Below are 27,742 nucleotides of genomic sequence, written 5' to 3'. Positions count from 1 at the left end.
TGTTATTTAGAAACTAAGATTTTAGCATTAAGTATGCTTATTACTAACATGTGCCTTGAATTCACCACAGGATCTAGGACAGAACTTAGTTAAATTCCTAAGTCTAATGTTCTGTGCCTGTCCCAGGGAACAAACTGATTTAAAGACACAGGGGACAAGTTGATTCCCTCACCCACCTCCCCACACCTTAATTACAGACATGGTGAATTTCTATGGCTATTTTCTAAGTGAGCAGATATCCAGAAGCCTTAATTTCCCTTCAACTAGAAAAAAAATTAAATGAACATTGTTGTGAGTATTGAACAGGAGGCAGGGGAAGAAGCATTGCTGATATCTCTCCTTATGCAACTTGATTACAAAGAACACACTTCTTCCCAATGTGCTCTGCACACTGTGGGACTGTATGGCCTCATCTCATCAAATGCATTGCAGATTTTAAATGGTAGAAGAAAAGTTGATAAAACAAATGAAAAATCCTTGAACATGATCACTAAAGGAGGAGCAATTACTTATTAAATACAAAAAAGTAGCTATGCAGATGACAGCGTGTAATGACATGCACATGCATGAAAACCACTGAAGGATCAACTTAGTGATGAGAAGGAGCGTTCCTAGGAGGAAAAATTAAATTTTAATCAAGATAGCTAGACAGTTTTATTACTTTCTATTTGTGAGGGTTTAGCAAAGATCATTTTAGAAAAACAATTTTTGAAAAACTGATTAAATAACTCATCAGAATAGTAGTACCCCCATTATTTTTGACATGGACAAATTAGGAAGGTTTTGAAAGGGCTGAAAATTGAGTAGTTGTGAAAAGTAGAAGAATTAAATGGAAGTGTCATTGTCACATCTCATAAGAATCAGTCAGCATTATTAGGAATCTAAGTAGGTGACCTCAACTTTTTTATTACCTTTATCAGTCTCAGCTTTACCAGATAATGCCTAAGTGATTCCTTTTTTTTCACAGTGCTGGGATTGAACCCAGGGACTCATGAATGCTAGGCAAACACTGACCCAGCCCTGCCTGAGTGATTTTTAATAGGTCACCTTAACATATTTCAGGTTCTGTATCTAAGTGACAGAACTACTGATCCCTTTGCTGAGAACTTTAATCAATTCCAAGTAGTATTAAATATATTGGTATTAAACATAGTGAAATATCATGATAAGTCAAGGTCTAACATGAAAACAAAGTCACTCCAGGTATTTACCTCAGAGAGTATTTAACACAGGAAATTGGTTACATAGGTTAATGAGGTTCTGAGCCTCAAGCAGAGGATATTAAGATAACCCACATGTTAGCAAGAGCAAGGAGCCATTATCCCTGCCATGACCATCATGACCCCACTGCCCCCCAGCTGTAATACCAACCAGACAGGCAAGTTAGCAGAGCACAAAAGCAGCAGAAGGAAGCTGGGGCATGGTGGGAACCAGAGCCATGGAGGAGGTGCTGCCATTGCTAGAGATATGAGCAAGGGGGATAATCCCTGGCTTCTCTTCTCTTTTTGCCCTTCAGTTTCCCACCAGGGATTCCCATTGTCAGGACTCAGCTGAGAGCTTGGAAGCCAACCAGCAAGAGTCAGATCCCTCTCCCCTCAGTACAGATCAGAGCAGGGGAAAGATGGGGAATGATGAATCTTAGAGCAAAGCAGCCTGGGATGTTTGTGTATCCATTCTCACCCTAGACTTATCTTAGAGGTTTGCATTTCTGCTTAATTAGTTCCTGTTCATCACATATAAAGGTATTCTCTCCAGCAAGATAGACTCAAATCCCATCAGTCATTCCATTCATTTCAAGTCTAGGACCTCGACAGGCGTCCATTTCAGGTCAGATCTGCATCCTCGTATTGGGTGACCTCTGAACTAATTGGAAAGTTTGTCACTGCCAGTGCTGCTCATGTAAAATAGTAGAGGAAATACCACTTCATACCCATACCCATGGCTGTTATTTTTTAAAAATCAAACAAAAAGTAGAAAATAGCAAATGTTGTCAAGGACATGGAGAAATTAGCTCTTATGCACTCTTGGCAGGAATATAAAAGGTGCAGTCACCGTAGAAAACAGTTTGGTTATTCCTCAAAAAAATAGTTACCATATGATCCAGCAATTCCACTCCTAGGTATATACTCAAAACAATTTTAAGCAGCATAGGTATTTTGTACACCAATGTTCATAGGAGCATTATTTAGAGAAGCCAAAAGGTATAAACAATCCAGCTGTCCATCAAAGGTGAATGGATAAATAAAATGTGGTAATGGACATATGATAGAGTATTCAGCCTTGGAAAAAGAAGGAAATCTGATGTATAATAGAGATAAACCTCAAAAGCAGTATGCTAAGTGAAATAAGTCAGATACAAAAGAACATGTATTGTAGGACTCCACTTATATGAGGTATCTAAAATAGGCAAATTCACAGACACAAAGTAAAATATAGTAACTAGGGACTGCAGCAGGGAGAGGAAGGAATGGAAAGTTACTTTTCAATGGACACAGTTTCTATCGGGGTGATAGACCTGGAAAATGTTGGTTGCTCAATATTGAAGATATGCTTGTTGACAATGAATTGTACCTTTAAAACATCTTAATATGTAATGAGGTCATATGTATTTATACACTTTGATATAATGAAAAATTGATGGAGAAGTGAAAAACAGAAAGCATCAATCAATACAAACTATGTAAGGCTGCTGCAGTCCTTTCTATTACTGGTCACAGGCAGTGGGATATATTTACTTCAGCATCCCATGCTGCCCTTGTCCTTGGCCAACATTGCAGCTGGTCAGAGTTCTTTACCTGTTTGTGCTGAATGTAGCCTTTGTTCCCTGAAGACCTGACTTCCTAGTCGGCTTGCCTTTATTAGGCTACCATGTTTTTTTGCATAACTTCTACTATGGACAAGGAAGAGAGGACCCAGTGAGTCCAACACACTCTCTGCCTGGTTCAGTAATGTGAGAAGTGTCAAATAATCAGATGACAACTTCTCCCTCCAATTCAATGCAGTCATTGTATTTTCAATGGAAGTATCCCTTCCTGTACATCAATAAATTAGCTTAGCCCCAAGCTGCAGGGGAAAGAGTATGACACCATGTGTAGCAGTGCTGAACAGAGGATCATTTGTACTCCTAAGTTACATTTTCTTGTTCTTGGATCGGTGGAGGGAGGGCTTTTATACACTGGTCTCTGGATCACAGTATTCCAGAACTCCTGCCTTTTAAATATTTTTCCTGGTGCCATGGCTAAATTCTGCCTAAGCCACTTCAACCCCTGTGTCAGGCCACCTCTATCTGAACAATTGAGTGTACAATATGAGAGGAAAATTCCAGGAGTTGGGGCCCCCACCTCACTTGTTTTGCTACAAGTTTCTGGTCAGCAGCATTATTGAATGGGATACCATGATTGTGAATATGACTTTGAGTACATCTCTCAGCAATGGTGTTGGCAGAATTTTTTCAAGCAAGGAAGGCAATTCCAAACTGTCCCTTCAATATATGAGAAATCTGTCCATCCACTTGAACCATTCTTCATCCTTCCCAACTGTCCTGTGTATGAGACTCTTGTGCCATGTCAGGGCTGGGCTCAGCAGTAGGAAGCAGTGGTACAAGAATTGGGATGGGGACTTGGGGAGAGAGGGTTGGATCTAAGTGTATTTTCTCTTGATCAGATATAACAACATATATGCAAATCAATCACTTTGAAGCCATTTATGATGTTTTTTTCATGGTTTCATTTAGTCTGCTGAAAATGCAGATTTTTTTTGGCCTTCCTTTCAGTGAATAACAGAATTATTTAAAGACTAAATGGAGATAATTTTGTGCATCTTTGGTAACATTCTCTTAAATGAATTCTTGTCAGATAGTCTTCTTTAAAGATTATAATTGTGTGGTAAAATTAAGTTAAACAGGTTTAGCACTCTTGGCAAAATTCTTTTAAATGGATTCTTGTCAGATCAGGCTCTTTAAAGATTAAAAAATATTGTGTGGTGAAAATTAAGCTTTAACAGGTTTAATGCCCTTCTTCAGTTTCATAAGCTTCTGTGTAAGCTCATTGGCCAGCTGATTGTGAAGGGGACTCTTCCTGTGCAGTTTACTACCTAAAACCTGCACATTCTGAGTTCTGCCTTCTCTTCTGGGCTATATCAGATGATCTCTGGATGGTGATGAGTGCCTATTTCTTCTGAGTTTGTTACTTCACCTTCTCAGCATAGTGATCATTCTTTTGCCCACAACATTCAAAATTATGTAATGTCCTCATTAAGTAACCTATTTTCATAATAAGCAGAAGATGAAGACTATGTAACAATTCAGATCTAGAAAGAGGAAATAGTTCTGCTACAGATGCTGGGTGATCACTGTGGCACTGAGACATTCTGCTGGGGACGGTGCATCTTTAGTAAGCCCAGAGCCACAAGGACAGAGCAGCCCCAGGCCAGCCACTCATTGCCTCCCAGTTTGGCTCTGATAACTTTATACCCACATCTTCCTGTTTGCCATTCCAGGATCCTTGACATGCCCATTTGTTTTCTCATTTTTGATGAGGATTTTCAGTATTTCTTTCTCTTTTTTTTCTTTTTCTTTTTCTTTTTTTAGTTGTAGTTAGACACAATATCTTTATTTTATTCATTTATTTTTTTAATTATAAAAAGATTTTAATGAAAAGTAAAGAATACCTTATATGATTTTTAATTTATTTTAAAGTGATGCATAAAACTATTAAATCCATACATATTAATATAGTACATTATGATGCTTCAATATATGTATACATTGTATAATGTTTAAGTCAGATTAAGCACATTTATCTCAAATATGTATCACTTCTTTACAGTGAAGACTTTCAAAATCTTTTTCTCTAGGTTTTTTTTTTCTAATTGTATACAAAGTATGTTCATACCAATTCCTGTCTTCATACATGTAACTTTGGATAATAACGATCATCAAACTCTACCATCTTTATTTCTTTTAAGAAGTCAGATAGTAGAATGCATTTATGTGCTTTGATATATCAAACATAGATGGGATATAATTTCTCATTTTTCTGAGTGTACATGTTGCAGAATCATGTTGGTCATATATATATATATATATATATGTATATATGGTCATACATACATATATATATATATGGTCATATATATACATATAGTAATAATGTCTGTTTCATTCTACTATCTTTCCTATCCCACAACCCTTCCCTCCCCTCCCATCACTTCCCTCTACCTAATCTACGGTAATGCTGTTCTTCCCTAGTGCCCACCCACTGCCTTATAGTGAATTAGCATCCACATATTAGAGAAAATATTCAGCCTTTGGTTTTGTGGGATTGGCTTATTTCTTTTAGCATGATATTCTCCAACTCCAACCATTTACTGGCAAATGCCATAATTTCACTCTTCTTTAAATCTAAGTAATATTTCATTGAAAAATATATATATATCACATTTTCTTTATCTATTCATCTATTGAGGGACACCTAGGTTGGTTCCATAGTCTAACTTAATACACCTTAATATGAATTGAGGTGCTATAAACATTGTGGCTGTGTCACTATATTATGCTGATTTTTAAGTCCTTTGGGTATAAACCAAAGTGTGGGATAGCTGGGGCAAATGGTGGTTCCCTTCCCAGTTTTCTGCGGAATCTCCATAATGCTTTCCATATGGTTGCACCAATTTGCAGTCCCACCGGCAATGTATGAGTGTACCTTTTTTACCACATTCTCGCCAACATTTATTGTTGACTGTATTCTTGATGATTGCCATTCTCACAAGAGTGAGATGAAATCTTAGTGTAGTTTTGATTTGCATTTCTCTAATTGCTAGAGATGTTGAATGCTTTTTCATATATTTGTTGATCAATTTTATTTTTTCTTTTGTGAAGTATCTGTTCAGTTTGTTAGGCCATTTATTGATTGGGTTATTTGGGGTTTTGGTGTTAAGTTTTTTGAATTTCTTTTTGTAACACTCATTTTATTTTATTTTATTTTATTTTTTATTTCTTACATACATGACAATAGTGGAGTGCATTACATTCATAATTATCCATTCACAGCACAATTTTTCATAACTCTGTATATAAAGTATGTTCACGCCAAATTATGCCATTATACATGAGCTCTCTTTTTTTTGCATACAATTCTTAATACACCTTTATACCACAATTTATCATATCTTTATATGTCCTAGAGATTAATGTTTTATTGGAGGTACACATGGTAAAGAATTTCTCCCAATTTGTAGGTTCTCTCCTCACATTATCAATTGTTTTCTTTGCTGAGAAGAAGCTTTTTAATTTGAATCCATCCCTTTCATTGATTCTTGATTTTAGATCTTGTACTTTAGGAGTCTTGTTGAAGAGTTCAGTTCTTAAGCTGACATAATGGAGAGAGTTGTGCCTACTTTTTCTTCTATTAGGTTCATCTGTTCTAGTGTCTAAGTCTTTGATCCACTTTGAGTTGATTTTTTGTGCAGGGTGAAGGATAGAGGTTTAATTTCATTTTGCTACATATGGATTTCCAGTTTTGCCAACACCATTTGTTGAATAAGCTCTCTTTTCTTCAGTGAATGTTTTTGGCACCCTTGTCTAGTTATTTATTTGGGGGGGTTGTCTCTGTGTCCTCTATTCTGTACCATTGGTCTACAAGTCTATTTTGGTATTTTGGTATTGCCATTTTTGTTACTATAGCTCTGTAGTATAAAGTCTGGTATTGTGATGTCTCCTTTTTCACTTTTCTTACTAAGCATTGCTTTAGCTGTTCTGGGTCTCTTTTAATCTTCCAAATAAATTTCTATTTCTATGAAGAATGTCATTGGGATTTTAATAGGAATTGCATTAAATCTGTATAACACTTTTGGTAGTATGGACATTTTGATAATATTAATTCTGCCTCTCCAGGAGCATGGGAGCTCTTTCTGTCTTCTGAGGTTTTCTTCAACTTCTTTCTTTAGTGTTCTATAGTTTTCATTGTAGAGGTCTTTCACCTCTCTTGTTAGGTTGATTCCCAGGGTTGGTTTTTTTTTTAATTATTTTTTTTTAGGCTATTGTGAATGGAGTAGTTTTCCTAATTTCTCTTTCAGTGGATTCATCACTGATATATAGGAATGCATTTGATTTGTGGGTATTGATTTTATATCCTACTACTTTGCTGAATTCATTTATTAGTTCTAGAAGTTTTCTGTTGGAATTTTTTGGATCTTCTAGATATAGAATCATGTCATCAGCAAATAGTGATAGTTTGAGTTCTTCTTTACCTATTTGTATCCCTTTAATTTCTTTCTTTTGTCTAGTTGCTCTGGTTAGAGTTTCAAGGATAATGTTGAATAAAAGTAGTGAAAGAGGACATCGTTGTCTCATTCCAGTTTTTAGCAGGAATGCTTTCAAATTTTCTCCATTTAGAATTATGCTGGTGTTGGGTTTAGCATATATAGCTTTTACAATGTTGAGGTATGTTCCTGCTATCCCTAGTTTTTCTAGTGTTTTGAACATGAAGGTGTGCTGTATCTTATCAAATACTTTTTCTGCATCTATTGAGATGATCTTATGGTTCTTATTTTTAAGTCTATTAATATGATGAGTTACATTTATTGATTTCTGTATGTTGAACCAACCCTGAACCCCTGGGATAAATCCCACTTGATTGTGTTGTACTATCTTTTAAATATGTTTTTGTATGCGATTTGCCAGAATTTTATTGAGAATTTTTACATCTGTGTTCATCAGGGATATTGGTCTGAAGTTTTCTTTCTTTGATGTGTCTTTGTCTGGTTTTGGTATCAGGGTGATGTTAGCCTCATAGAATGAGCTTGGAAGGGTTCCCTCCTTTTCTATTTCATGGAACACTTTGAGGAGTATTGGTGCTCATTCTTCTTTGAAAAACTTGTAGAACTAGGCTGAGAATCCATCTGGTCCTGGGCTTTTCTTGGTTGGTAGGCTTTTGATGGCATTTTCTATTTCATTACTTGAAATGATCTTTTTAAATCATGTATGGCCTCCTCATTCAGTTTGGTAGGTCATGTGTCTCTAGAACTTTGTCAGTGTCTTTAATATTTTCTGTGTTTTAGAGTAAAAATTTTCAAAATAGTTTCTACTTATCTTCTCTATTTCAGATGTGTCTGTTGTGAGATTTCCTTCTTCATCTTGTATTTTAGTAATTTGAGTTTTCTCTGTTTTTTTCTTCATTAGCATGGCCAGGGGTTTTTCTATTTTATTTATTTTTTCAAAGAACCAAACTTTTTGTTTGTCAACTTTTTCAGTTGTTTCTTTTGTTTAGATTTCATCCCTGATTTTAATTATATCCTGTCTTCTACTGCTTTTGGTGTTGATTTTTTCTTCTTTTTCTAGGGCTTTGAGATACAGTGTTAGGTCATTTATTTGTTGACTTTTTATTCTTTTGATGAATGCACTCAATGCAGTAAACTTTCCTCTTAGTACTGTCTTCATAGTGTCCCAGAGATTTTGATATGTTGTATCAGTGTTGTCATTTACCTCTAAGAATGTTTTTTCATCTCTGTTTTTTTGTATTTACTAAGAGTTGCTTTGTGGAATAAGATATGGTCTATTTTAGAGAAGGAGCCATGTACTGCTGAGAAGAAAGTATATTTGCTCGTTGATGGATGAAATATTCTACATATGTCTATTAAGTCTAAATTATTGATTGTAGTCTTTAGTTCTTTAGTTTTTGTTTGGAAGATCTGTCCAGTAGTGAGAAAGGTGTGTTAAAGTCACCCAGTATTATTGTAGTATTGTGGTCTATTTGACTCTTAAAATTGATAAGAGTTTGTTTGATGTACATAGATGCTCCATTGTTTGGGGCATAAATAGTCATAATTGTTATGTTTAGATATACTTACCTTAAGAAATATGAAATGCTTTTCTTTGTCTCTCCTGATTACCTGTGGTTTGAAGTCCACTTTATCTGAAATGAGAATAGAAACACCTGCTTGTTTATGCAATCCATATGAGTGATAAATTTTTTTCCATCCTTTCACCTTCACCCTCTGGATGCTTTGCCCATCTCTTGAAGACAGCATATTGTTGGGTCTTGCTTTTTAATTCAAACTGTCAGTCTGTGTCTTTTGATTGATGAGTTTAGGCCATTAACATTCAAAGTTATTATTGAGATATGATTTGTATTCCCTGTCATTTTGATTTATTTTTGGTTTTTGATTTGTCTTAGTTTCTCATTTGGTTGAATGTCCCTTTAATGTAGAGCCTCCCTTTGCTGGTTCTCACTTTTTTTTTTCACTTCATCCTCATGGAATATTTTGTTGAGAATGCTCTGTTCTTCTAATTGTGAATTCTTTTAATTTTTGTTTATCGTGGAATGTTTTAACTCATCTTCAAATCTGAAACTTAATTTTGCTGGATATAAAATTCTTGGTTGTCATTGATTTTCTTTCAGAGCTTGAAATATATTATTCTAGGACCTCCTAGCTTTGAGGGTCTGGGTTGAGAAATCAGTCGAGATCCAAATTGGTTTCCCCCTATGTATAACTTGATTTTTTTCTCTCACAGACTTTAAGAATTTATCTTTATTCTGTGTATTAGTCATTCTCATTATAGTGTGTCTTGGTGTGGGTCTACTGTAATTTTGTACATTTGGGGTCCTGTAAGCCTCTTGTATTTGATTTTCCATTCCATTCTTTAGGTTTGGGAAATTTTCTGCTATTTTTTCATTGAAAAGATTGTGCATTCCTTTGATTTGTATCTCTGCTTCTTCGTCTATTCCAATAATTCTTAAATTTGGTCTTTTCATGTTATCCCATAATTCTTGGATGTTCTGTTCATATATTCTTACCATCTTCTACGCATGTTCCACTCTCCTTTCAGGATTATGTATTTTGTCTTCATTGTCTGAGGTTCTGTCTTCCAAGTTGTCTAGTGTGTTGGTGATGCTTTCTATTGAATTTATAATTTAGTGTACTGATTCCTTCATTTCAAGGATTTCTGCTTGTTTTTTTTTTCCATGATTTCTAATTCTTTATTGAAGTGGTCTTTCACTTCCTGTATTTTTTCTTTGATTTCACTCCTTATACTATCCTTTACCTCACGTATCAATTTCACTATTTACATTCTGAACTCCTTCTTAGACATTCTACTGTGTTGTCAGTGGCTTCTGTTGTTGAAACATCTTGGTTTGTTTGGGGCACTTTATTCCCTTGTTTTTTCATGTTATTAGTGTGTTTTCCCATCTAAAAGTATGGATCTAAGGCAGGATAAATTCTACCCTGTAGACGTATTATGTCCCTGAAGGTTTCAAGCGCTTCGCCTTTACTGGTGAGACCAATATCAACAGCACCCAGTGTACACAATATAGAGCGTTAAACCTAATAGCTCCCACTAAGGCATCTACTGCTTTCTCACATTAAACCAAAATGATGAGTTCTGAAATGAGAATGCTGCTGAGAAGACAGTATATTTGCTATCTACAGTACAAAGAGAATATTTGTAAAAATGATTTACAATTTCAAATGGTAGATGAGAGAACAGAGATAGTATAATATGCAATATTCACAAGGGAGGAAGAGAGAAGTTAGAAGTAAAAATTCACAGGAAGAGTGGAAGAGGAGCTGAAATAAATTGGTTGTTGGTTGGAGAAAAGTTGGAAACAAAATAGACAAGAGAGAGAAAGAATACGAACAAAGAGAACAATTAAAGACATAAGAATACAACAAAAATGCAAAAAACCATTCATATATCATGGTCCTCCACACACTGATGCATAAAAACATCCTGTTCCAAATATGGTAGAGAGATTAGTGAATCAAAAAAATAAAATAAATCTTGCTGGAAAGTCGAACTGTCTCTGTCAGTGTTCAACAGTTTCTTAGCCCTGTCTCTAATGTCTCTTGGGATCACCAAACCCAGATTAGCCCTTTTAAACCCAGTCCTATCCCACCTATCTGGGCTTCATATACCTCAGGGTTGGCTACACTCCAGTCCCAAGATCTCAATGCTGCTCCTACTTGCAGAGAGATCACCAGGGATACACTCATGCAAAGGAGCAACCATGAGATGCGGCAGCAAGACAAGGGCCACCAGCACTCTCAGCAGGAAGACCCCACCCAGGCTCCTCCAAACCTGTAGGCACCCCCACACTGGACCTGTGGTCTTAGCTGAAATCCCCAGAAAGAGGCTCTTGTGGTGGTAAACCTGCTGGCACCCAGGCCTCAAGCTTTGGCTGGTGTCCCAAACTACATGCAGCCACGTGCAACCAAACCTGGAGTCTCCTCCGAAACAGTCCTCTAGGCTGGGGTGGCAGTGGTGGTTGTTGACAGCAGGCAGCAGGTCAGTAGCAGTGTCGGCTTCAGTTGCATCCAGGGCAGTGGTTTCTTCTGTGGCAGCAGCACCCAGAAAGAAGACCTCCAGGTGACCTCAGGCTGACAGCAGTGGAATTAGAGGCAGCAGCAATGGCGGTAGCGGTGCAGGCCTCATTTATTATTATGTGGAGCTAAGGATCAAACCCAGCGCCTCGCACATGCTAGGCAAGTGGTCTACCGCAGAGCCACAACCCCAGCCCTCGGTATTTCCTTTAATTAAAAAATAAACATGTTTCTTGAAGAAATGAGGAAAGTAAAGAAGAGCAAAAAGCATGATTTAGTCACATAGTTAATACTTTCTGTATCTAGATATCCAATCCTTTTTCCAGTTTATATATATAATTATTTTGTATTATTATACAGTGTATACATTTTAATAATAATTTATTTACTCAACTACATATCATGGCTAGAAATAAGTAATACCAAACATTTTCCTATGATATCATAGAAATTACATATTCTGTACTATGTAATTTCTAATCACTCCATAAGTTTTCATAGCATAGATATACTGTAATTTAATAAATCAGAGGGTTTAGGGAAAAATCTGTAGTCAGGCAGCTAAAGCCAGCCCTCTAAGGTTATTGTTACACATAAAAACCTTCCACCGAGCTCTCTCATACACACAAATCCTCGAAGGAATGGGTTTTTGTGTGAGATGGTTACAGCTGTCAATCAGTTATCCTCCACGCCGTGGCTTCTGTGCTCGTTCCAGGTTCTTAGGGGGCGATTATGGATTCCTGTCAAATGAAATGTCTACTATGTATTCAACATGAGGCAGTTTGTATTTTTCTCAGTCTATTGCTCTCCCATCTAAAGAGGTTAAGCAAATCTGGGTGAGCCAAAGGGAAATGGGACAGGCATCCAGCGCTGGAAGCACAGCAGACATGCCTGGGGCCCACAGAGCCCTCTCACAGATTAGCCTTCTACATAAATTTAACATTTGTCTTGATTGTCACATTCCACCCAGGGTTACACCTACATGCATAAAAATGGCTTCAAGCCTGGCTTTCAAAGCTATTTGCCTCCCCTGTTGCTTTTTAACCACCCAACTTGCAGGCATTCTTTGTGTTATATCTATCAAAGATGATTAAGGGCTGGAAGAGTTGATATATAAGAACAGATTAAGAAAACTAAATATTTACAATTTGACTGGGTGACAGCCAAGGGGAAGATATTAGAAATGTCTTCTGGACTCGGTCACAGAAGGGACATGGTTTTGCTTTCCCAATAAATGGATTTTTAGGGATATATAAATACAGAGTCAGTTTTCTGAGGATGACATCATTTATGCTAATCAGATGATTGTGTCAGTTAGAAATTACATTTAGCAGCTAGTAACAGAAACTTGAAATATCAGTGACTTAAACAAAGAAGGTTTCTATTGCTCTGCAATGACATGAAGCCCAGAAGCATATTGTCTGGGAAGTTTGCAGCTCCATGATGTCATCAGTGCCTGCACCCTCTTATCTTTCTGCTCCATTACCGCAGCACTTACTTCCACACTCAAGGTCACCTGATGTTTGAGAAGAGCTCAGTTGCTATGGCTGCATTCCAAAAAGTGGGAAGGCAAAAGAGGTCCCTGCCAACTAAGATTAACAGAGAAAGAGCTTTCTAGAAGCCCATCTGATTTCAGTTTACATGTCACAGGTCATCACATCCACAAGAGGGACAGGGAAATTTAGTGGACTTTTTGTTTGGGTTCATTTTCTGTTTAATTGGGGTTTATTGCTAACAATACCAGGCTCCTCTTACCAGAAAGACATGGGATATTGAGTATTGGGTAGGGTAGTGATTTCTGTCACAATAATTTACCTCTTAAAGATTCTGTGAGATACAGGGACACATGCTATAGTGTCATGAGGTTCCATTTGTTAAATGAGAACTAATTTATTTCCTGCTGCTCACTCTTACCTGTTTAATTTATTCATCATCACATGCCTTGGGCTGACTCTAAATAACTAGCCATCTCAGCAGACCTAAGAATAGTAATAGCTTCAACTGACAAGCTTTACCAAGTTCCAAGCACTGTGATACACTCTTAAAAGCATCACCTAAATGATTTTTGTTGAAGTATTCCAAGAGGGAGAGGATATAAGGACAGGGGAAACTAAATTCCATGTTGAGTTTCTAACAGTTGAACTGGAATATGGGTACTTGGGGTTTGTAATACTCTTCTCTCTGATATTGAAATTTTCCCAATAAAAAGAGTCAAAAATTGCTGGGCACAGTGTTGGCACACACCTGGAATCCCAACTACTCAAGAAACTGAGGCCGAAAGATTGCAAGTTTGAGGTCAGCCTCAGCAACTTAGCAAGACCCTATCTCAAAAGATAAAAAGGACTGGGGACAAAGCTCAATGGTAGAGCATCCCTGGATTCAGTCTCCAGTGCCATTAAAAAAAAGAAGAAGAAAGTTTAAAAAATCACCTTATCTGATTGTTGCATTACTTCATGCTCAGGGACATTAAGCAGCATCCTACAGTGAGCTAGTAGCAGACTCAGGATTCAAACTGCAATTTAAGGAAGACTGCAATTTAACCCTTGCTACTCAGACTAAATAGCCTGGGAATCATCTGGAACCTAGTTAGAAATGCAGCATTTGGGGTCCCACAACAAGACCTTTTATAAGATCCCAGATAAGATTTGTTGGCATACTCAAATTTCATGTGCTCAGTCCATTGTACTTTATTGTCCCTAAAACCAGGACTTACTCAAATCAGTCAATCATCTATGACTTTTCCGTTTAAAAAGGCAATCCTCTGTTGAAATAAGGTTAATCATGAGTCACTGCTTGGTAGCATAAGCATTTTTAATAGACATCTAATCATAGTAGTAGTTTCAGCATTGAGTGCTATAGTGCTGGGCTCTAAGGATCTATTTGTCAGTTAAACACCTTCTGACTGTAGTTCGCCTGTTGTTACTCATTGCTTGCTTGAAACTTAATTCACCTTGTTCTACTTAAATAAAGCCCTTGCATCTTCTCACTTAAGGTGTTCTGTGTTTTAAAAGCCGTGGGACTTAGAGAAAACTCCCGGTGCCTCTTCCTACCTCCCCAAGCATCAACTCTCTTACCTGCCCTGTGTAATTTTCTGGAAAAAACATAGTTTTTCTTTCCACTATCCTCAGTCATCTTTTCTTATTTTAGCCCTCTCTCTATTGGAAAGAAAGAGAGCTGTTGAAACCAGGCAACGTGAGCCCAGCATTGCCGCTCATGTGTCACATAGGCAAAGCAGTTCACTTTCTCAGTCCCCATTTCTTCATCTCTGTGGTGGTTTTGACATGTGGTCTCCAGGGTCCCTTCCAGATCTATTCTCTGTAACCCTATGTAACTTGATTTTTCCACCCCTGTAAACATTTTGAAGATATTGGGCTCTGTGTGAAACCTACCTGATTATATCGTTTCAGTTAGTAAAGGAACTTGGCATTGGTTTTTATTGGTTTCTCTTTCCAAGTGATGCTTACAGTTTATTTGCATCAGATATTTTAGAATAAGTAAATGAATAAGACTAATCATCCTTATCAGATATAACCTGCTCCCTCAAAGAGACCGGGTCGTCTTTGCTTTTGAACATTTTAAAGTGTTTAGTAGCCACCGGATTAACATGGTCTTTTGTTTTGTTTTGTTTACGATGAAACACTAACCATATTTGGCACCCTAAGCTGTTCATTAGGGGAACTCAGAGAAAACTCCAGGTGCCTCTTCCACAGTTGGAGAAGCAGTAAGGAAAGACCCCACAAGAGAGTAGCACAAGAACCATCCGTGGGGGCTGTCACTGTCACAGGGCCCATACTGGTTTCTCCTAAAGTTGCAACCAGTGGGGTTACCTCTTTCTTCTTCCAAGAACTCTTTTTCCCACCAATAATTATAAGCCAGCACATGACCATTCTGTCACGAAGTTAAGCCTAGGACACAGCACAAAGTGAAACAGTGACTGCGCCAGTGTGCCTTCAAAAGCGTCACACATCTCTGCCTTCGCTGTGCTGCGGGTGAAATGTGTTCCTCATTTGTTTTTCAGGGCCGCCTTTGGCAAGGAGTCCGAAGTTCTCATTGGGAACCTGGGTGATAAATTAATCCCTCCACAAGACATTCTGCGTGACGTCAGTGACCTCAAAGCCTTGGCAAACATGCATGAAAGCCTGGAATGGTTGGCAGGCCGAACAAAGTCAGCTTTCTCCAATCTGTCTACATCCCAGAGTAAGTCTCTAGTAGGACAGGATTGTGGGGACTGTGGAGGAACTAGTCTGAGTGCTGTTGTTTGAAATGTGTCTTTCTGTCACAATGTGGGGACAGGGCGTGTGCCATATTGTCAGAAGATCTGAGACTGGGGATGGTAGAGCACCTGCCTGGCGTGCACAAGGCCCTGGGTGTGATTTCCTAGCACTTCAAAAAATGAAACAAAAAGAAAAGAGTGTCAGAAGATCCTATTAGATCTCTGAATTCCATCTGTACTGATCTCCACTACTTTGTGATTCTGGAAAGGAGCTAATCTAATTTCCCTGAGTTGGGTGTGGACAGTCAGGAAAGGCTCATGTTAACAGGGCTTTATATTAAGGTCTAGAAACATAAAATCATGTCGGACTGAACCACTGTGTCTCAGGAACAGAAAGCAGTACCTGTGGTCCTCCTTACAATAGCTTCTCAAGGGCAGAAATTGTCTCAGAGCTCAGGGTTGAGTGCATGGCTACGTTCTCATTTTAACTTGATATAAAGCTAATAAAAAGTGTCTAAAAAGAGAATAATAGAAGCAATTAAGGTGCTAGAAAATAGAGGTAATGAGGACAGCAATTATTCTGGAAAAGAGATGGCTGAGAGATAACAATTATAGATTTCAAGGAAATTAAAGAATAGAGTGTGAAATAAGAATGGGAAAACTTTCTCGACCAAGGACCAATGACTCAGAAAAAAATAATTTGAAAACTTTAGGGCACATAAACTTTTAATGGTGATAAAATAAATACTTTTTCTACAGCATTGCTTTAGGAGTATGTATGTAAGATGTAGTTAAAATAGAGACCAAGAAAAACTGATGTGAAGAAGGAATAAAGGAAAAGGCAGGTTTAGATGTATGAATGGAGAAACAAAAACAAGATAGCAAAAAGCACGTAGCAGCAGGAGGAAGAAAGCGGCAAAATCAGCTCTGTATTTCACTTTAGGGTTAACTGTCAGATGATTATTAGAAAATGCTGATGTTGTTTGGACTGTGGACTCTTGAGTTACCATCACTGTCGTTTGAGAAGTTCCTACTTGATTAACCATGATTCCAGCCTAGAGATAGAAAAGGAGTGGATGAATTTCATAGGGGTAAATTATTCCCTGAAATACAGGATCCATAGCTGAGTCTGAGACCTTCTTTGAATGCTCAGTCTGCCTGCAGTCTCATGCTGATTATGTCCCTACTCTGAGGGCCAACAAAGGGCAGGTAGAAGGGACAGAGGGAGTGGGCTTCTAAGGGAGATTTTGTCATCAACTTTAGAAATCTTCTTAAAATATTATTCTTATACTTTTATTTTTATAACATAATTTTTATACTTTTATTTAAAATATTACTTTTATCTGATGGCAAAATTATACATTTATTCTCAGAAATCCATAAAAATAAAAAATGCATATGCCTAGTAAATATAGTATTGCATTTGAGCTGACTCTGTGAGGAGATATACTTAAAAGGCCCTCCAACTTTAGAACCTCATAATAGCAGGCAGTTCTATCACAAGCAGTAGTTGAAATTGTCCATTTTATATCTCAGACAAGCCCACTCTCCCCACCCCCAGTCAGAAAGGGCTAATTTTCTGTTTACTAATATCAAAATGAACAGCTCTATAAAAGGGACCACATGCCTCTTGACTTCTTGTGGCTCCTGCAAATGCAGGGCTGCTTGGGGAGGTTTCTTAGTGATGTTTACAAGGGGTCCTCTCATGTGGTGGCCAGCAGTGTCTAATTGTAATATGATCTTGTTTCCATTGGCATAGCATTCCAGATTTCTATCCTATGCAATCTCAAAGGACTGCACAAGGCAAGATCCCTCACCATCTCTAAGGCAAAACACTGAGTGATTCAAACAGGCTAACTTGGCATCAATTGCTTCAAAAAGAGAAAGATGCTCTCTGAGTTATGCTTAACTTTGTAATTGTGCAATTTAGCTGTTGTGTTCATGTCACTAAGAGTACCCGGTGGAGATGATGTCTGATTCACGTCTTTAATCATCTCTGTAACTCTGAGAAAGATCTCTTCTGCCACACCCGTTAATACTCTGTCTCATGTGCTCAATTCCATTTTATAATATAAGCTGTACCCTCTCAATTCCTTTCAGGATGATTATTCCACCCAGTGAGTGATTTAAGTGACTGTCAGCATTTTGATGATCAGTGCAAAACCCAAGTGAACCGTAATCACACTTTCTGGTGTCTTTGCTAAAACAAAGCGTCAAGCAAACCTAGTTTATCCTGCTAACACCCAGCCTACCTCACCCACACTTGCATGCTCTCTGAGGTCCCAGGAGAGATGCTCATTGATGTTTATAATTTGAACAGAGCAGGGGATTCTCTGATAATGGGTTACTTTGATTGCTCCATGTCAGTGTGACTCTATGGAGGGAATAAGGGGAAGCTCTTTATTATTCTTTTGAAAAGTGAACCCAATGATTACTCCAGCTAAGCATTTCCACATCTGGAGATGAGATTGCATGAAGAAAATGCTGGCCTTTTATCCTGTACTCACAGATTCTCAGAAGGACAAGGGAAAAAAAAATCAAGTCAAGTCAAAAAGATTTTGGATTTATTTGTTGTTTTATATCCAGTTAACTATTTGACACAGTAAACATCATATTTTATTAAATTTAAGAAGCTATAAATGCAATAGATTAGAGAAAGTTTGCAGAATATTGTTTTCATGGCAGAATATCTCTTCAGAGAGTACAGTAGGATTCTCGCCCATCTGAAAGATTACATATCATGCTGAAGAAAGTATTGCATGTCAGTAGCAGGTTCTCTTTGTTGGTTTATTCGTCTTGTTTTCTGACTTTCTTCCCAACCTTAACTAAATGTCTATCTGCCATTCCCATCCATAGAATACCTTAATTTTCAGGATCTGTTTTAATATCCATGATTTTGGTGCAAAGAAGTTGATCAGGATCACATTCAGCATTGAGTATTCATAATCTATGTTTATACATATTTTCCCCCATTTATCACAATTTCAACCATGTAGTGAAGGTACCAAAGGAGGGCCTTTTAAGTATATCTCCTCTGCTCTTCATAATATCTGATGTTTGTAAAAATTCTAAATAGTGACTTTGAAATTGTTCTGATTAAGGGAGTTCTAAGGGTAGATTACCACCTACATAAAAATTCCTGGATTATATTTCAATTTACTATTAATTACTTTCTTTTATACTTACCCTTTTGTTTTAAGGATGTGTTGCTTTTATTTATTTTATTTCATTTTTAACTAATACATCAAACAAAAAACATTTATGGGGTACCATGTGATGTTTCAATACATGCATGTGTGTCATGTTTAGATCATGTTACATATATCTATCTCCTTAAAAATTATCATTGGTGAAAACATTCAAAATCATTTCTTCTAGCTTTTTCAAAAACATAATATATTATCATTTTCTGTAGTCACCCTACCATGCAAGAGCACACCAGAACTTTATTCTAACTTTTTGTACCTTAGTACCACCGATCAACCTTTCCCCATATCGCCCTCCTCCCCTTTCTCCCCAGCCTCTGGTAACCACAATTCTACTCTCAACTCCTATGGAATCAATGTTTTTAGAGTCCATATAGAGTGAGATCAAGTGATCTTTCTGTGCCTGGCTAATTTCACTTAATGATCTATAGCTCTATCCACATTGTTGCAGATGACAGGGTTTCATTAATTTTTTATGGCTGAACAGTATTTCATCTTATATATGTAGTACATTTGTTCATCCACTCATCAGGTGATCCATTTTTTTTTCTTGGCTCTGCAGTGAACGTGGGAGTGCAGATGTCTCTTCAACCTACAGGTCCCATTTCCTTTGGATGTACACCCAGGAGTGGGATTGACTGCTAGGACATATGGTGGTTCTGTTTCTGATTTTTCAAGTAATGTCCACACTGTTTTCCATATGGATCTATTAATTTATATTCCCACCAATAGTGTGCAGGGTTTCCTTATTTCTGCCTTCTAGCCAGTACTTGCTATCTTTTGTCTTTGTGGTAATAGTCATTCTTACTAGGATGAGGTGATATCTTGTTTTGATTTGCATTTCCCTGATGATTAATGATATTGATCATTATTGATATTCTCTATGTATCTGTTGGTCATTTGTATCTTTTGATAAATATGTATTTAGGCCTATTGCCCATTTTTAATTGGGTTAATTGGCTTTTTTGCTATTGAGTTATTTTAGTTCCATATCTATCTAGATATTAATTCCTCATTATAGGGTTAGTTTGCAAATACTTCCTCCCATTTTGTAGATCGTGTCTTCACTCTGTTGATTGTCTCTGTTGCTATTCAGAAGCTTTTTCTTTAATATGACCTCACTTGTTATTTGTGTTTTGGGGGTCTTGTTCAATAAATCCTTGCCCATTCTAATATTCTGAAGCATTCCCTCTATTTTCTCTGAACAGTTTCAGAGCTCACATTTAAGTCTTCAGTCAATTTAAAGTTGATGTTTGCAACTGGTGAGAGATAAGGGTCTCCTTTCATTCTTCTGCATGTGGGTATCCAATTTTCCCAGCCCTATTTATTAAAAAAGGCTGTACTTTCTCCAACATGTGTTAGCACCTTTGTTGAAAATCAGTTGGCTGTAAATGCATGGGCTTATTTCTATACTCGCCACAAGATGTGTTGCTTTTAGAATCATGCTTCATAAAGCTGGAAGGAAGTTCCAGGGCTGGTTTTGCCTGCATTGCTCTCAAAGAGGCCCTCCTTTCTATCTTGGAGTTTGTTAAAATCTATAGGATTCCAATCCACAACTTTCTACAATGTATACTGTCCTTTACTTTTAAAGAAACCTTACTGTTTAAGAGGTCATCTTTTTTTTTTTCTTTTTTGATGGTTGCAACCAACATTTATTGAGCTACATAAATGACTATAAATGATCAAATAACAATTATAGCAATGTATTATTTCATTTATAACATTAAGAGACATAATATGTATAAGAATAAAGACAAAAGAGGTAGGGGTGTGGTGAATATATAAAAGTGACATTTCTGTATCTCATTGGAATTGTTAGTATAAATATGAAATTGAATCTGATTAGTTAAGATGTGTACAGGAAGCCCAAAGAAAAAAAACATTTAAAAACCCACCAAATAGTGACAAAAAAAAATCAAAGAATTTAAATGCTTCATTACAAAATGTTCACTTAATACTAGAGAAAACAGTAAAGGAACAATAGAAGACCAAAAAGACATGAGACAGGAAACAACCATTAAAATGGCCACGTAAATCCAGCTTATATCAAAAGAACATTAAACATAAATGGATTAACCAACTGAATCAAAGCAAACAAAAAATGAGATACAACTATATACTGTCAGAGATACCATTTTAGATTCAAGAATACAAATATAAAAGGATGGGATGTGGCTCAGTTGCTGAGTGCCCCTGAGTTCAATCCTTGGTGAGGTCATCTTCTTTTTAAAAATTATTATTAAAGCTCCATTGCCTCATTCTAAACATTTTTCATATGTTATGGTAGTTTCAGAAATTAAATGTTGATTAGTTTTTTCTTTAAATGTTTCTGAGAACATTTTCCTCATCCCATACCTGCCCATTTTAAAGACTTTTAGCCTGGAGGTCCCAGTCTGAGTCAAGGGTACCCAAACCTGGTGGGATTTGAAGCCCATATCAGGCCCAGGTTCACTTACATACATGTTCTTGCTCTGTGATTTTGCTGTTGGGTTTGGGGAATGTGAGCTGTTTAGATTCCTTTGACACCAGACTCATCTCCCGCCCTCTGACTCAGTCCCAATTGCTGAAGATCTCGCTGAGCCCTTACATGTGGGTAATAAAAAAATAATAATGTCATACAGCTAGTCTTTTTCAGTCTCAGCAATCACAATCCCTCTAACCTCCAGGGCAGGTAATCTCATAATATTGATTCCTGGGATTGTTTCAGGAATTGCAGTATTCATTTTAAAGTTATTTATATACTTATTTCTTAAAATAGAATTATTGTTAAGGATAAAAAATCATCTGCTACAACTCAGTTGTTTTAAACATGAGGAAATTAAGGCTTCAGGATTGTCACACTGTGTGACTATGCTGACCTGGGACAAAAGCAAGTCTTCAAATTCTCAGTCTAATTTCCTTTCTGCCACTTCACTGTCTTAATGAATACCAGCATTAGAACCACTAGCTGGTGTTTCACACCATATTCCTATTAAACCATTTCAGCAGAGTGGACATATTTTATTTTAATTGAAACACTCCAATACCTGCAGTTTACTCATGATCACTTCTGATTATCATTTTCTTTTGCCTTGTCAGAATTTTTATACCCTAAGTAGATGGAATTATTGCATAAATCTCTTTTAAATTTCATCTGACTTATAATAAAACATTTCTCTAAATTTCCCCCCTCTATTTTTGTGTTAAAAGTATTTTGTGCTGGGTATAGTGGCACATGCCTGTAATCCCAGCAGCTCGAGAGACTGAGGCAGGAGGCAACTTCAATGTCAGCCTCAGGAACTTAGCCAGCAAAGACCTAAGCAACTTAGCAAGACCCTTTATGCGAATTTTTAAAAACTAAAAAGGGCTGGGAATGTGCCTCAGTGGCTAAGTGCCCTGGGTTCAACCCACAATAGCTAAAACAAAATTAAAGCATAGAAGTGTTTTGTAAGTTATTCACAGTGTCTTATTATGCTATACAATATATTCTAGGTATTGTATGATCCTATAAAGTAGCCACTACTTTGAGTCTATTTAAATTAAAATTTCAGATTTTCTGTTATACTAGCCACTTTTTAAATGTTCAGTGGCTACTGTAGAAGCACACAAATAGAGACTTTCATTATCACAGAATGTTCTGTTTTACATTGCCATAGATTACCACATAGGTCATTGGTAAAGGTTTAAAAGGTTACCAGTTACATACTTAGTCCTTGAAGCATACTCCAAGCATCCACCTAGTTATGTCAAAACATGGATAACTACCTTAACTGCCCAGCCCCCAAATCACTCATATGCCTGTACATAGATACATGTTTTAAGCCGAGCATTAGCCAATTTTGTTTCTATTGATGTTGATAGATGCTAAAGGGAAAAGGTGCAGTGATCAAATAGACTTGAGAAACAGTTAGGACAAGAATATTCAGTATAAGTCTATACCCTAAACCTATGTTTTTTTAATTATTTTCTTGTCTCTTCCTCACCCACCCAGGTAATTATAGCAGTGTTTTTTCGGCTTATTTTTTAATAGAATTCTCTTGTTTCAGAGTTCTTTTTTTCACAGGTCTTTTTTCCCCTTAATACAATTCTAAGCCACACAGTCCAGTGCTATATTTATATAATTTGTTCACTGTCTTTTATTTCTCCCAATACTGTAAGGCACAGATGTTCCACTGTTACCAAAACTTAATGTCATATTGCTGACAAATTTGCACAACATCAGATAACTTCTCTTGCAATCTGGTTATTTGATGATTTGATTTGTTTAATTATTTTTAGAAATGTTCAAGTCACCCAATACAAAATGACCATGGTTTCCCTTTTGGTTTGTTTCCAGCTTGGCTGCTATACTGACCCTTTTCCAGACTGCATTTTTCTCACAGTTCTCAAAAATTCTAGCTGCAGTATCCTAATATCACACCTCAGTTCACAGAGGAATGCTAGTATATTTATTGACAGTCTTGCAGAATTGACTTTTTTAAAATCAAATTGATTTCACAATACATTTAGATTTAGAATGAAGTTGCAAAGACACTGCAGAGAATTCTCATGTATCTCACATCCAGTTTTCTCTATTGTTAACATCTTACTTTAGTACAATAGGTTTGTCACAACTAATGAATATTTGTACATTATTATTAACCAAAGCCTATACTTTATTTAAATTTTCTTGGTTTTTGTCTAGTGTCCCTTTTCATTAGGAGCTCATCTGGGATATCACAATACATTTAGCTGAAGTGTGCCTTTGAATGCTTGCAAAATGGACAAGTTGAATACTTGCAAAATGTGGTTATCCACCTTAAATAATTATGCAATCAATATAGCTTATAATCCTAAGGGTCAGAAAGACTCCATGCGGGAGAAACAGTTTTTTCTTACCTGGGTCACTCTTTAGGGCCTGAAGCTACTTCTTAGTTGCCACTGTGCTATAAGTTGCCCTTAATAAACATACACACCCATATCATTGTGAAACTAAACCATATTGAGATTTCTTCACTAGAAATAGTCTCATTCTTAATTCATTTTCATTAAATTCTAATGTGCAATGTTGAGTTGAAGAAAACTTGCTTCCTGAGATCTATCCTTTTAGAGGAGCAATTCTCAAATTTGGCAACACATCTTTTGTAATCAGTTGAGGAACTAGGTCCTACTCCCAGGGATTTTAATTTCATTGTTCCAAGCTTTGGCTGTACCCCAAACCAGCCAAATCAGGCTGAGAACAACAGTTCTAAAGGAGTAATTCTCAACTTTGACTCTTATCATAACACCCATGAAATCTCCCCAGGAGATTTCAACAAACAGCCAGGGGTTAAGAACCCCTAAATTTTCTTCTTCAATCTCTATAGTTCTTTATATTTTGGAAATGCTTTGGAGTTGTTTTGCCAGTTCTTCTATTCTCAGATGCATAGGTTGACATGATTTTCCATTTTATGGACAAAAACAAAGGCACTGAGATACCATATTTTGTGTCTATGCCAGAGTCAGCACAACAACCCACTTCTGCTTACCAATAGATATATAGCCCATCTGTCACCCAAATCCAACCACAAATAAAAACATTCCTCTTATCCTTTCAAACTAGCTAAATGAGAAGGACACAAGGAATCAGTGCTTCTCTTGACTCAAAAGACCACAATTGCCACACCTAGAAATGAATGTGGAAATATGCTTATCAGTCAGTTATATCATTGAAACTAAAGATGGAAAAGGTCCAGGTGGCTGTCCAGCCATCTCTGAGTGCCTGGCTGTGTGGCATGCCAGGATGTTTGCACGCATTGCCTACTATGATTTTACATTTTCTGAAGATGGAAGTTGAATTCTCTTAAGCTAGAATTTACTATCTTGGACTTTTTGTGCCTTGATGTTAAAAGAAAACTAAAATGCGAATCTCTGCCTTGGCAAAAATGAGAATAAAAATTTCTATAGCCAAGGTCTCATGGGACACTGTCCTGTTTCAGCTTTGCTTTTGTCAAACTATTAAGCCAGAGTTTTCCTTGTCATAATTTCATCTGATTCTTTTTAATTAGGACGCTCTGTGTGGTAATTCCTCTTCTGCTTCAGCATTTACAAGTTTCAAATATTTGTAGACTGTTATCAGACAGCTCCTCCTCAGCATGCTTAGCCTTCTGCTGCATATTTCATTCCTCTAATCATCTTTCTGTGCTTAGGCTTTTCTTGTCTCTTCCTCACCCACTGTTTAGATATTAGGTGTCCCCTAAAAGCTCATGTGTGACACAGGGCAAGAAAGTTTAGAAATTAAATAATTGGGTTAGGAAAGCCTTAAGCTAATCAGTGCATTAATCCCCTGATAAGAATTAGCTGGGTGGGAACTACAGACAGGTAGGGTGTGGCTGGAGATGAGTCCCTGGTGTTGTGTCCTTACAGAGGGGACTTCTCTGTCTCAGCTTCCTAGTGCCATGTTCTCAGCTGCTTTCCTCCTCCACATCTTTCTGCCATCATGTTCTGCCTCCCCTTGAGCCCTGAGGCATGGAGCCATCCTTCTGTGCGCTGAGATCTATGAAACCGTGAGCACCAAAATAAACTTTTCTTCCTCTAAAATTGTTTTGTCAGGTCTTTTTGTCACAGCATTGAAAAGGCTCACTGAAACACTCGTCATCAGTTTTTGTTCTTAGTAGCTGTCATTTTCTTAAGCGGACTCATTCCTATCATTCCTCTTCTTTTACTGGTGAAACTTTTCAAATTCATTGGCATTGGTTAATTTCACAGTCATGCTGTTTACTAAGAAAATTAAATTACCACTGGTATTATATTTTGCTTATGAGCTTCCCACCCGTGGTCCAACTCAGAATTTGTTTTGGTATTATCTAATTGAGACTGCTCTACTTCTGTATGAGCCTTTCTCTCTTGTTAAAATAATGTCCAAATGTATTTCCATGTTATACCCAATTTCACAGTTAATCAGGTTTTGTAGGAGTAGAAATACCAACAATCATTTTATGATGATTTCATTTTTGTCCATTTTCAGTCTTAACTGTACTCTGTTGATATTTATAAACCCATTGACATTTATCATAATGAGGAAAGGATTGTGTGGAAGCTGCTATGCTCAGGGTGTTCACCTGGTTGTTCTTAGATTCTTCTGAAACTTAGGTTGTTATAAGGAATGGAGTCTCTGCTTTTTCCATTTTGTAAGAAATACCACCTGGACCCCTGTCTCCTCCACACTGATGTGCTGCACACTGTGAATATCCACTGTCATCCAAGCTTCAGACTAACCCCAGTGGGGTCCCCCAGTTCATTTGCTTTGAGCACATTATAAATGCTAGTGCACAATGGAAGCTCTCCTGTTTAAGCACTCCTGCTCTATTGTTTTGTCTTTTCTCATTGAGCGCCCTCTCATTGCTCCCTAATTATGGTTGATTGTGTCTCTCTCCATATGTCTATGTCCTTTTAATTTGTAGAATCTTCCCCATTTTTCTTCCTTGGTGTAGGAGGCATATTGGACATACTTGACTCTGAAGTTAGTCACACTTGAGAACAAATAAACAGATTATTGTATTAACATGAGGGAATTATTTAGCCTTTATAAGCCAAATAGGTTTCCTCACCGATTAAGTAGAAATAATGATGTTGCTGTATCCAATAAATGAAATGATGAACTTGGAGTTCTTAACAGTGTCTGACACACAGTGAGTGAGCAATAATAGATTCCTGGGCTTCCTACTGTGAAATCTTATCACTGAAGATCTCTCATTCATTGTACTGGGTTTTTTACCTTCCATACCCCTTCAGAGGCTTCTCTGTTATCTCAAGTTGTATGGTGGTTTTTAAAACATGTTAATATATGTGCTTATGAATCATTCTAGTGAATCACCAGTTTCCAAATGTGTCTGAGGTCATAGGAATATGTCTTGAGAGTGTATTTGCATCTGAGAGGCTTCAAGTGACTGTCTGAGAAGCCAGGGCACCTTTCTGTTCTTCAAAATTCTGAGAAGGCCCAACCATTATTCAAAAACATGCCCGGAGCCAAACCCAGTTCCCTTCCTCTGATCAGCTGGTCATCTGTAGAGTTCATTGTCCTCTGCCAAGTCCTGATCAGGACCTCCCCCACTCTGCAAGGTGATTATTAACTGCAGAGCAGAAGACTTGTGCTGTGAGCTTTCCAGTGTAATGATGGAGTTCTGAGTATCTTCCCATAAAGAATCATGTGACTATTTCTTTACAAGTGCCAACATCTGTATTCATAAGGGAAATATTTTATTAAAATATGATCATATCATGGATGCTCAAGTGTGTTGGGGGGGAGCTTCCAGCTGAATGACTGTATCTGCAAACAAAACTATAAAATGGATACAGGAAGAATAAATGTAAATGAAAATCTCAAGGAAAGAGAGGAGGCAGAAGAAGGTGGAAAGCAAAAGGCAGCTCTTTAGTGACATGCTGAAATTGCAGAGCCAGACAGAGAAGATGGTGGAAATGCAGAGTTGCCTGGCCGGAGCTGGCACCCTGCGTAGATTGAGGAGGAATGGCTACTGTGGCAGCGTGACTTGAATAAGAAATCTGAGGGGACTGATTTAGCTGGGAAATAGAGGGACATCTTACAATGAGAAGCAGTGGAAGATTGTACCTGAAGGCACCAACTGTACTATTAAATCTACGCTATCCTCTGGAAAACCAGTAGTCAGTTAGATGCTTTAAAACTTGAGATAAGCCCTGCACCAACATGAAATCATGATTAATAAACTCCTCACTAGAGAGAGTGCCTTTTAATTTCATCACCCTTAAAACTAAGTTTAGGTATGTTACAAAAGGTAGTGAGTGGGTAAAGGGAGACAAATCCTAACAGAGAAACCAGAAAGAGGCTGAAGGATTGGCTGAGGTTTCATGGAAGAAATCTCTTCCTTGGTGGGATTGAATTGAGAAAAAATTTTCTAAATGTATACTGGATATGCTTTTTCAGTGCTTATTCATCAATGGTGCATAAAGACTTTTCCTAGACTGCCAACCCCAAGAAAGTGTAGCAAAGGGAGACATATATATATATATATATATATATATATATATA

At 37.2% G+C, this 27,742-nt stretch overlaps 1 protein-coding gene across 1 annotated transcript in view; it reads left to right on the top strand.

Annotated features, from left to right (window-relative positions):
* The window catches only part of Exoc4 (exocyst complex component 4), a 765,522-nt gene that overhangs the window by 635,799 nt on the left and 101,981 nt on the right, over nt 1-27,742 (top strand). The window contains exon 14 of the mRNA XM_027950110.2: nt 15,338-15,516. Within this exon, the coding sequence (XP_027805911.2) occupies nt 15,338-15,516 (179 nt within the window). The remainder of the gene's footprint in view (nt 1-15,337; nt 15,517-27,742) is intronic.

The sequence above is a fragment of the Marmota flaviventris genome, chromosome 1 (assembly GCF_047511675.1).
Source record: "Marmota flaviventris isolate mMarFla1 chromosome 1, mMarFla1.hap1, whole genome shotgun sequence".
Lineage (NCBI taxonomy): Eukaryota > Metazoa > Chordata > Mammalia > Rodentia > Sciuridae > Marmota > Marmota flaviventris.
This window is presented reverse-complemented; position numbering and strand designations above follow the sequence as displayed.